The 12,306-nt window shown below is 39.2% G+C and overlaps 1 protein-coding gene across 1 annotated transcript in view; it reads right to left on the minus strand.

Annotated features, from left to right (window-relative positions):
- The window catches only part of sez6b (seizure related 6 homolog b), a 186,575-nt gene that overhangs the window by 82,519 nt on the left and 91,750 nt on the right, over positions 1-12,306 (minus strand). Inside the window, exons 4-5 of the mRNA XM_073495562.1 lie at positions 8,682-8,867; positions 1,227-1,395 (exon numbers count right to left, since the gene is read on the minus strand). Coding sequence (XP_073351663.1) covers positions 1,227-1,395; positions 8,682-8,867 — 355 coding nt within the window. The remainder of the gene's footprint in view (positions 1-1,226; positions 1,396-8,681; positions 8,868-12,306) is intronic.

The raw sequence follows: 12,306 nt of genomic DNA on the forward strand, positions 1-12,306 counted from the left end.
CAGCTGATGAAAAGGGTCAAACCATCAACCTTGAGAGTTGTTAAAACTATTCAATGAGCCGAATTTGTTGTGGTTTGAAAAAAAAAGTAATTAAAGTAATCCATCAAAGACATCGTAATGTTCATTTGATCTAGCTTAGAAACTATATTCCAAAGTCATTGAAGTGGTACGTATGAAATGACAAAAAAGCAGGTGGCTTTTGACAAGAGAATCTTGTCTTTGAAAAGCCAGTCGACCTCCGCTCATTACACAACCACCTATCACACTTGTGCCAATACTCTATGTTCTCCATGTGATTACTTCCTATTCCTCAGAGCTGTCCAGATGTCTCTTCACATCTGAGGTCTATATTTATAGGACAAGTGTAAGAGCAGCCGGAGCAGCTATTGGCTGGTATGAAAAATTGATTATTCAGCTAATTTTCCCCCTGTGGCGCTTCCATTCAGTGCTCTGTAATGAGAGCCCCATATTGCTAAAATGACACTCTACTGTCACCACAGTGAGCAGCACTGACAGCCAGTTGTTATCCTGTGGAGTCCTCAGAAATAATGTTCTTAAGCACGAGAGGCCAAATAATTGAACATAACTGAAGTAATGTGCACAAGACAAAGTTAATACATCTCACTGACTACAATAGGATCAATTTGCATAATCCATAACAGTAATAGATGTAAACATATAAAGACAGAGAACAACAAAACACTCATTCCCAATTTCATGAAATTGTCCAGTTAATGTAATGGACTTGAAGTGTACATTAGGTATTGTTATATGTACAGAAGATGATTTGTACTGCACTGCATACTAGAGACATACACCAGAGCCAGATTAGACATAACTCTGACACACTGCTTGGAAAACATCTGTTTGGAGCAAGCACCATTGTGCAATTTTGGTAAAGTTGCAGGACAGCCTGAAACAGCATCGACTAGTAAATATTGATCCACATGTGTCTGTTATAAAGACGAAAAATAAAAAATTGCAATCTGTAGGTGTATAGGTAACCAAGAGTAATGATGCACAAACCCACAAATAGCAGAGGAAAGAGTGAGTACAATAAAACCCTTTGCTGAAAACATTCTGCAAAACACTGAACTTTTCCTTTAAAGTTGACTGTGTTCATAGAAATCTGGGTCACTACTCCCAGCGTGTAATCACACTATAAGGAGGAAGAAGAAGAATCACACAAAAAGAAAGAACACAACATAAACGTAAGTCCTGCTTACCGATCATCATCCTCAGCCAGCGCCACCTTCTCAAAATGGATATGTAGTCTCTGGCCCTCCGGGGCCTCCAGCAGCCAGTGGCAGGTCAGGTTGTTGCTGTAGTTGCTGGGAAAACCAGGGGAGACGATCCGGCCGACTGTGACGTTTCTGATCAAACCACCACATGCAGCTGAGAGAGGAGAAGATGAAATGCAAGACTGACCTTGATTTTTCACATTGAAAATACACTGAAAGTCAAACAAATTCACTAACTTGTGCAGAGAGAATCACATCCCTTATAAACTGACTGACCATACGTTAACCTCATTTGAGTATCGGTATAGAGAAACAGAAAGTAAAGTAAAGTCATGCTGCTATTTTTCATGATTGCAGGACTTCTAAATTAAATCCCTGTGAGATTTTGTTAAAACATTTTATCTCACCAAATCAAGTTACAAAGAACATATTAGCTGGGGGCCAATACAAATAAATAAAGCTTTGTCGCTGATAAAGGCTGAGTGCAAGGCGAATTTATTTGTCATTTTAACAACACTAGAGCTTAAAAAACAAAAAACAAAACAATCTATTTTAAAAATTAGAGTGTGCAGGATTAATTGAGGAGTCTCAAAGCCTGAGGAATGAAGCTGTTCTGTAGTCTGCTGGTATGGTAGTGGATACTTCTGTATCTTTTTCCAGATGGCAGCAGGGTGAACAGACTGTGGCTGGGGTGGGTGTTGTCGTTCAATCAATCAATCAATCAATCAATCAATCAAACTTTGTTTGTATAGCATACATCAAAGTAACACAAAGAGATTCACACAATGAGAACAATGCATACGTACATACATACAGAACAAGCAATATGAAACAAGAACTTACAGTAGGAACTGAGGGCTATCTTGAGTAAAACACATAAAACACAATCATTAATAGAACAGAGGGACAATACGCTGTCATTAAAACTTAATAAAAATGCTATAATTTAATTTAAAATAATTTACAGTACACTGGGGTCAAAAAGTCTGAGACCGCAAGCCAGAACACCCCCATCCAGCACCCGTCCTGAGGGCCACACCACCCTCTCCACCAAAGACAACTACACAGGTCCAACAATCCGAGCAAGAAGCTAAATCCCTGCATTAGTGCACACAAATCTCATGACTATCATTTCACCATGCTCTGGGCTGTGCAGACATCTCACTTCACTGATATCACTGATGTCATGTAGATGGGTGCTATGATGTTCAGCGTTGTTTTTTATCACCCGCTGCAGAGCCTTCCTGTCCTGGGCCGTGCCTGAACCATGCCAGTTTGTGAAGTTTCCAGTCAACATGCTTTCTGTTGCTCCTCTGTAAAAGTTGACCAGAGTTTGACTCCAGAATTTAGCCGTCTTAAGTTTCCTGAGGAAGTAGAGCCTCTTCGGTGCTTTTTTTTTTTACCAGGGTGATGATGTGTGATGACCAAGATAGATTGTCAGTGATGGTGATTCTGAGGAACCTAAACCTGTTCACCTGCTCTCCACCTCCACTGATGTAGACAGGGGTGTGTGTCGTCGCCTCCTTCTTTCTAAAATCAACAATCAGCTCCTTGGTTTTGCTGATGTTGAACAGCAGATTGTTCTCTGTGCATCACTCTGCAAGACTGTTGATTTCCTCCCAATATGAACTCTCATCATCGTTTGTGATGCAGCAGATGATCAGTAGAGTTCTCTTGATGTCTGGAAGTGCAGTCATGAGTGTACAGTGTGAACAGGAGGGGGCTGAGCACACAGCCCTAGGGGGATTTGATGTTGAGCACTAATTTAGAGGAGGTGTGACTGCCAATTTGTACTGTCTGAGGTCTGTGTGAGAGGATTGTGGTACTCAAGCCCAGAGTGTTAAGTTTTCCAATCAGCTTCATGCATTTGATTGTACTTCACGCAGGTGTGTGAAGACTGAGTAAGGGGCAGTAGATATGGAAAGCCTAGTTTCTCAAAGCACTTCATCAGGATGACGCTGCAGACTTTTTAGGTGCAGGGACAATGATGGCTGTCTTGAGGTAGGAGGGTCTCCTGTGAGAGTGAGATGTTAAAAATGTCAGTAATAACATCAGCTAAATTATTGGCTCATGTTTTAGTACAGGGCCAGGTATATTATCTGGACCAGGAGCCTTATTTCCACCAATCTCCACAAGATTTTTCTCACATCCGCTGTGGTTACGGACAGTGGCCGGTCCTCTGGAGGCAGAGAGGACTCTCTGGAGACAGCTATGTATTTGTTGGCGATCAAAGCGACCATAAAATGTGTTCAGCTCATCTGGCAGTGTGGCCTCACACATGATGAGCTCTCCTGCTTTTGTAACCTGTGATGTGCTGGATGGCCTGCCACATATCTTTAGTGCTGCTGGTGTTGAGGTCCCTCTTAAGTCTCTGCTGATGTCTCCTCTTTGCCTCCTTGATGCCAGTTTTCCAGGGAAATTAGCCTGCCAATAGACCAAATATAGTCCAAATATAGTAGGCTACATGTCATTGGTTACATTTTAATGAGATGTAAAAATGCCTACATGTTTTGTCCTTGTCAAATAAAGCCAAATCGTGTGCTTCATCACAGCCAACCTGGGAAACATTTCAGCCAAATGTTGCACTGACACAAGTGATTCACAACAGTACGAAACGATTTGGTACTGCTGCATTCCAAGAAGCTCACTATAAACAGTTTTCACTGGAATTGCTCTCTAACAAATCATTGCGTGTGTGTTTGGTTATATGGTATAGGTGGACAATTCACCTGAATACCCAGCAGTGCTACCCAGAAGATTCCACTGGATGGATGCGTTCCGGCTCCAGTACAGTTTTGCTCCATCATCCGTTGTCCGGCAACCCCCACCGGCTGCGTTTTGAGTCTGGCACGGCGCAGCACCGCCAGACAGCTGGAGTTGCGAGACCGAGGAGTTCCCGCAATAATTACATAATCACGCACGACCGCAGTTATAGGTATGTGTTATAAACACAACAACACGAAGTGTTCCCAACTGAAGGATTAGAAGAAGAGCTTGTGTATTTGTCTCTTTTTTGAGATTGTTGTGCTGCTGTCAACACAGAGTGTTTTATTATGAAAATTAACCTGGTGTTATTGTTGTTTCAGTGTGTGACTTCCTGTCTGCTCTGTGCTGAATTCGGCTGAATGCGCCGGCATCCAGCAGAAATAGAAGCCCTGTGTATCTGCTCCGGCAGGGACCGGACTGGAGCTGGGACGGAGCAGACACGCAACGCAGTGGAGCCAGTGGAAGTAAACACATAGACCAGAGTGAAACCTATCAGCTCCGCTGCCGTGACGGAGCGGAGCCAGACCGGACACGTATCTGGTGGAATGTAGCTCTTATAATTTGGAGTGTAACTGCATTAATTAGTGTCTAAATTACATTTTCTCTCTTTTTCTTTAAAAGTCCTCATTTACCATTTGACCTGATTTTGAGTGGATCCCAGTGTATAGGACAGCGCAACCTAGAGGTGGTGGCAGAACTGCAGTTTCATACACAGGGTCAAATTTAGTGGGCCTTTCTTCTGATTGGCTGGTTTCGTATGTGTGGGTGGTACCCACAGTATTACTGCTCTAAGGGCCACTCAGACTTCCTCCATTTAAAAAATGAAAAGTACTGAATGAGGAAAGCTGGAGCACTGCTGATTGGATTAGCTGGAGGTAACTTACAAGTACTTTGTATAATATATTTAATATGTCTACTTTGAAAAACATAAAGTCAGGTTAGCTCTCTATGCTTATTTTATATCACTTGGCCACCCTCTGTAATTAAATTGGGTCGACCTGGTTTCGGGATTGGTAGCTACAAGCTACAAGCTTAGCTATATGACTCATGGTAGGGCTAACTGTTAACTGGAAGAGATGAGAGGATGAGAAGATTTCATGTTAGACAGCTAACATGAAATGGAAACTCATATTCGTCAAAAAGAAAGGAATGATGGTTTGCTTTCTGAAATTTAAGGCTGGTGTCACAGTTGTTTGTTTTCTTTTAACAAGGTAACATTAGATGAGCTACCTAAATCTTAGCAACGTTAGCTAACATTACCTGTTAACGTAAGCTCTTGCATGTAGCCTATTCTTTTGCTGCCTGTGTGCAGAGAGGACAGGTGGACAGATGGAAAGAAACAACAGCTTAGATGTCAGCTTTTGCCACAGAATAAAGAATTTTTTTTTAATAATTTGATTGATTTTAGTTGCTTAAGTGATATCAAGTCCTGTGACACAGAAAGGATGGAAGAGTTAAAACCAGTGTGATTGAGCAACTTTCAGGCGTTGATGTGATGTTTTTAAACTGATTTCACAGTTAAACAGCATTTACTGCTAATTTAATCTTTAAACAATTTAAAAACATTTAGTGAGATGAGGAGGACAGGGGCAGGTGTTTTGGGCAACAAGCACATAGCTCATTTAGCCTGCTGTGAATGATGTGGTTTAGACTAGTTATTATTAAATATCAGACTATGACTGTTTGTTGAATTGGTTGGTTGATTGATTTTTTTTAAAAAACTCAACAAATAGAGGAGGAGCTGACTGCCTTTTCTCCTGTTGATTCACACAGTTGTGTGTCTGGCAGAGCTCTTTGAAAAGTTAATTGCTTTTTGCTAGTTATTTGAAAAATTATAAAACAATGAGACACTAATCAGATGTCAAAAGTACTGCAGTGTTAACATCACCGAGCCCTGATTGTGTTCAATGTTATAAGGGTTACGAAACAGAAATTCAAGAGCATGCAGGGAATCCAGAAAGTAGATGAGAGAAAAATCATAAGAGATGCAGTCAGATTTATCAACACATCAGAAAATCCATCTACAGCTATAGGAAAGTGTGTGTGTGTGTGTGTGTGTGTGTGTGTGTGTGTGTGCGTCTTTTTCCTAGATGATCGGGTCAAGGTGACTCATGCAGACAAAGCTTAATTAAAGCAGAGCAGGGAGAGTAAACCCAGTGGCATCCTGCCCAGCCTTTAGTAATCACACCTCAATATACCTGCTGTATGCTCTGACACACACACACACACACACACACACACACACACACACACACACACACACACAATCAAGATGGCAGAGATACAGACGCATAGCCACACAAACTCCCTTTTTTGAAATTGCTTTCAGAGAAACATTCCCTGTGCTGTGAATCAGAGTGGTCAGGAGTAAAATGGTCACTTATTATTCATCAGCCAGCCTCATCAGAGCAAAGAAAGAAAAAAAAAACATCCTCACAGTCCTGTGGGAATCTCGGTCTTTCTGTCTCTGTATCTGTCATACAAAAGGACCAGAAGGTCCAATAGATAACTCTTGGCTGCATATCCACCAAAATTGACCCAAAATGCGGAAAAAAATGAAATTGTGTGAAAAGCTAGCAGAGAGACACAATAAACACTCATAATCAGAACAAAACCAGAGGTCAGGGTTCAAAACGGCCAAGTTAACAACAGAAGAGAACGGCACAACATGCTTACACTATTATACTAATAATAGCTATGCTAAGGCTAATGATAATGCAAGTATTAAGAAAGTTTTTCTTTTTTAACTTCTGTTATGATTTTGCATGTATTGCACATTTCTAAGATTTAATGATATGTAGAAAAGATATATAATACTAATGCAACTGCTGGCATTGTTATCACTTAGCATTAGTTCATGCAGGACACGGAAGTCATACGCCCCAGCTGTAATCAGCCCACAGCCTGCCAATCGAATCATCGTTACCAATCAGTCTCACACCAATCACAGCTATTCTCACCACAAGGCGGTCCATTTAAATATGGCTCCCTCCTCACTCACAACCGCTCCTACTCAAAAGCTGCCACACACTGCTGCTGCTGGAAAGCTTGCCGCCGCCACCCCATCCTCCACCGTCTCAAGTAGAGTCCATAGAGCCCTCCATGTTTTGGCTGCTTGGTCAATTCAGGGAGCAATTTATGAGCGAAGCCATCAGCGCCAAGCATAACTGTATTTGTTGCAATAAATGATTAAACCTATGATGAGAGTGTTCCTGATTGAATGCTATTAATATAAACAATAAATAATTAATTTAAATCGTGGCTTACTGCTTAGTAATGCATCTCTTCTTATAAATAATTAGCTTGATTTTATTATGTAGGCTAGTTTAAGCTGTATGTGTATTATTATTTTAGATGTGATGTCAATTCTAATTATTCATTTTAATAGTTATAACAATAATAGTAAAGGTAACGCTCATACTTGATACATTTCTATTTACAATAATAGTTTATTGATTATGTAGTTTAAGCTGTATGTGTATTATTATTTTATATGTAATCCACAGTATGTTTTCTATCAATTGTTATTTTGTATTTACTATATCACATAGTTTAAGTTATCTTTGTATTATGGTTTATGGTGTATTGCACTGTAGGACAACAAAGTAATAATAATAAAATAAATGTAATAATAATAATAATAACAATAATTATAATAATAGATTACATTCCTGAATTTTATATTTTTAATGTATTGTACATATGTATAACATGTATTATTAATTATGTCTGTATATGAATTATTACATTACATGTATTACTATATTAAATACCTGATAAGATAAGAAAGTGTGGAAATAATAAATGTTATTCTGATAATGGAAATTTCCACTCATATTCTAAATAAATATCTTAGTCGTATCAATACATTTCCATATCGTGTATTTATCACTTTATCGTATATCTATATCTCTTTATCTATATTAATAAAAGTTACATTCTATTATTTATATTAGTTATTCTAAGTATTATGTTAAAGGGGCACTAAATAATGTCACTAAGTCATAAAAAATTAAGTTCGTTTAGTTAGTTAGTTTTAGTTTGTTTAGGCATAAAATCAGGCAGTGAAGATCTTTCTCTTCTGATTACAAATTCTTCCCCAAAATTACAAAATGCACTGTAATGCATTAAATATAGTGCATTAAAATAACCCAATGCAAAGGCTTATAATGTCAATAATAACGGTTACTATGTGTTGGAGTTATGATCTTAAATTGAATATAATTAAAACAGGAAATAAATTCCAAATGAATATATATCACCATAAATCTGACATTTTGTAAAATCTCAAAAGGTTGAATCCTTTGAGAAATACACTCAAAACTCTGATGCAGTCTTCTTGTATGTGTTGAATGAATTGTTCCATCTACCTTTTTCAGCAACAAATATGTGGATAATACTGACTGAAAATGAAACATAAAAAGTTTGCATCAGAGTTCTGGATGTGCAGCTGTAATGCATGTTATTTTCTTGAGTCATTAATCTTTACATTACGACAGAAAACAAATATTTATATTTAATAGACTATATGTAGCAGGGCTAGCTCGAATACAGTGGCAACTCTGTAATTATGTACAAAATTGTCTTTAAGTGTTTACTAATTGTCTTTTCTATAGGCTGTGGATATCAAGGATGAGCTTTGTTTGAGTTTTATCCCAGGTGTGGTGACTTTACCAAGGCAGTGTGGTTCCTTGCCACTCCAGTAGGGGGTGCTGGCGTTGCGGCAGGTCAGCACACTGGGGCCTTGCAGCTGGTAGCCAGTGAGACAGGAAAAGAAAGCCTCTCCTCTAGCGTGGAGACTGCTCACTGATACATCACCGTAGAGAGGCCGCCGGGGGAAGACACAGCTCAATACAAAGGCTGCAAAGGGACACAGATAGAGAAAGATATGAAAGAGTCAGTGTGATGGAGAGATACGAAGACAGAAATAGACAAAAAGACACAAAAAGAGGGAGAATTGAGCTGAAAAGAAGTGAAATTTTTCATCAAGAGTTGAGGCTTAGATGGAGGTTAAAAGGACCAAGTGTAGTTAAAGCTTCCTGCAAAATTCCAAGCAGAACTCCAAAAAGCTCCAAGAATTGGCTTGTTTAGGCTATAAATTGTTTTTGTTTTTGGATGGTTTGTAGCATGAGTCATCAACTCATAAATTATTCATAACTCAGGCTTTAATAACTCCTGAAGTTTAGTGTGAGTATCACTAACGGCAAAAATGGGAAAAACTGTTTGAATCTGCTAAATTGATTAAATACATTTTTAGTCACCAAGATTTCAGAAGCTGGGCAGTGAGAGTCCACTACCAGCATCACTTTAGACATTCGCCTAAACTTCAAACTGTGAAAGTGGAAGAGGCAAAAAGCTGCATTTTCAAAAAGAGAGCCCCCATCTTCAGTGGATGTTATGCCCCTGGACTTCTGGCATTGCAAATCCGAGAGCTAAACCAAAACGACTGAGATGTGTATTGAAAAATGGCTGACTCTCATTAGCAAAACAATGTGACAAATCGAGCCCAGTCACTACAAATGCTCTGTAAAACAAAAAAGAAGAAAACAGAAAAAAGGCCACTTTCATGGCTCAAATGGTAAATTTAGTATCATATACAGAGATAATTAATTCAACAGAGTCAAATCACATCAGCCACTCTGTTGTTCTTGCTCTCGCCTTTGAACTCAAATGCTGTTTTCGGTCACTAATTAATTTAAACTGGTCTACTTCGCCATTCTTTCGTTGGGTGCTGAGCTACTGTAAATGCAACTCAACACTCCCTGCACTTGTTTTACATGAAAAGCCTACCTAGAAAGGAAGGGATACGCCTCTAGCCTCTCAATGGGCAACATCTGCACCGGAAGTGTTTCACTGATGGTAGCTTAATAGTCACTGAAACAATACCTATTTGAAATAATTAGTGAATGAAAACAGTACTTCTCTTAAATCTCCTCTTGGCTTGAAGTCTTTATTTTTTCTACAACACTGAACCTGCATGACTGAATAAACAACATTCAAAGAATAACTGTCACTATCTGTTTTAAATATCGCCAAATCCTAGTTGGTGCATGAGAGTTCAATTAATAAATCAATCAATCAACCTTAATTCATATCGCACCTTTCAAACAAATCAAAATGCTTTACCGTCTAGTAGCAATTAATACGGGATATTAAAAAACTAAAATTGATTAAGAGACAGCAATAAATATGGGTTAACATGATAAGAGGAACAAAAGATTATGCAAGCAATAAAAACAATACATAACAATTTACTACACATAACAATGGATTAAAATGAAAAATGTTAATATATAATAATAATGATTAACAGTAAAATGATGATAAAACAATAAATGATAAAAAAAACAAACAAATAAAATAAAACACTAAAACCATAAACTATAACACAATTCAGAAGAGACAGACTGAATAGATAGGTTTAAGTTTAAAAGTATTGATATTTCCAGCTCCTCTCAGATCCTTCGGAAGGCTGTTCCAACACGCTCCAAGCTGTTGGAGCCATTACCATCCCAAATTGGTGATGTCAACTTTTTCAAACTGAGCTCTGCCCACTTCTAACCACTAAAAGGAACACAGAGGAAACTAGAAGTGCACTCAGAGCATGTGACTCCACCAACGCCCACCCTTTTGTACTCACTCATAGATACCAGTCATATCAATACAGCTGATAGATCAATGCATTATTCCCTGAGAAATTAACCAAAATGTTGGAATATGCCCTATCTGGCATTGTTAAAAAAAGTGGGGGGAAATTCTGGATCCGCCCCTTTATCTGGATACGCACCAAAAGTTCCCATCATCCATCCAAGTTTCTTGGAAAACTGTTCTTGGTGGAGGAAATAAAGAAAATCAGATCTGTCTAATGTTCATCCATCCATCCATCCATCCATTCATTCATTCATCCATCCATCCATCCATCCATCCATCTTCATCCACTTTCCAGCTCCTCCTGAGGGATCCAAGGCGTCCCCAAGCCAGATGAGATACGTAATCTCTCCAGTGAGTTCTGGGTGTGCCCCAGGGTCTCCAAAGATGGACTAGTAAAATGTCCAAAAAAAAGCTTTGCCTTTTTTGCTCAGCTCCCTCTTCACCACAACTGTCTGGTGCAACACCCACAATACTGCTGATGCCGCACCAAACCACCTTTTCATCATACACTCCACTTTCCCATCACTCATGACCAAGACCCAGAGATACTTAAACTCCTTCCCTTGGGGCAAGAGCTCATCCCCCAACTGGAGGGGGCAGTCCACTGTTTTCTGGCAGACAACCATGGCCACAACGTGGGACGTGTTCGACCTTGTGTCTGTTTCCAATGTGAAACAACCAAAACTGTTCTAAGTTTGGCAGAAAATGTTGTATGCATGTAAAAGTTCCCACGACTCACAGTTGGAACCTACCTGATTGAGAAAATAGTGCCACACTCAGACTGGTAAATATGACTTTATTGTTGTACTGATGGAAATAAATGACTAAATTAGTAAATTAGTTAAAGAGATTAGTTTGCATAAACAGCCAATTAAAATGGAAGCATCTAAAACTGTTATGGTTAAAAACAGAGGCATGTTACATACTAATTCATTATGCAGAGCAGTTACAGTTTATATAGCAGTTTGCTCACTAGATAAGATTATTCAACTCTGCTCAAATATTCACCACAAGCCACTCCATTGTATTAATTCACATACTGTATTTAGGACCTTATTGTTTGTAAATGTGGCAGAAACCCCATAGGCCATGGCTTTCCAAACTGTCACTATCAAATTCATTTCTAATTAAGCTGTCTGCTTCAACAGAGGGAAATAAAACGGCAAATGTCCAGTGGAAAATACACAGCAACACCACCGTGACATTTAGATTACAGTACCTGCATTCCTCTGTGGCTACCAACTGCTGGATCGGTAGGTAACATTTACACCCACCCTCACACACACACGCACAAAGCCTTGTCACTTCACTGCCAATATGTGGGGAACATGTTCAGGCTGGCTCTCAGGTGACCAGTTAACTAACTGGCTTTTTTATTGCCACTGATTTGTCTTCCTTCAGCCTCCTGGCATTCGGCCAAAATTAATAATATATTTCTGCTAAAGACACTGATCCATCTCACTCTAATTGTCCTAGTTTTATTGTTAGCCCTCGCATGGCTTGGCAGTAGCGCTGCTATTGATTTTATCTGTTGGGGACAGCGCTGTGCCTCAGGCGAGGAAAAATGTAGGGAGATTAAATAGGCCAATAAATGACAACCTACGACCTCGGCTGCTTCCAACACTCTGTTAGTGCTGAGGGATGTTTG

Source organism: Pagrus major, chromosome 2, assembly GCF_040436345.1.
Source record: "Pagrus major chromosome 2, Pma_NU_1.0".
NCBI lineage: Eukaryota > Metazoa > Chordata > Actinopteri > Spariformes > Sparidae > Pagrus > Pagrus major.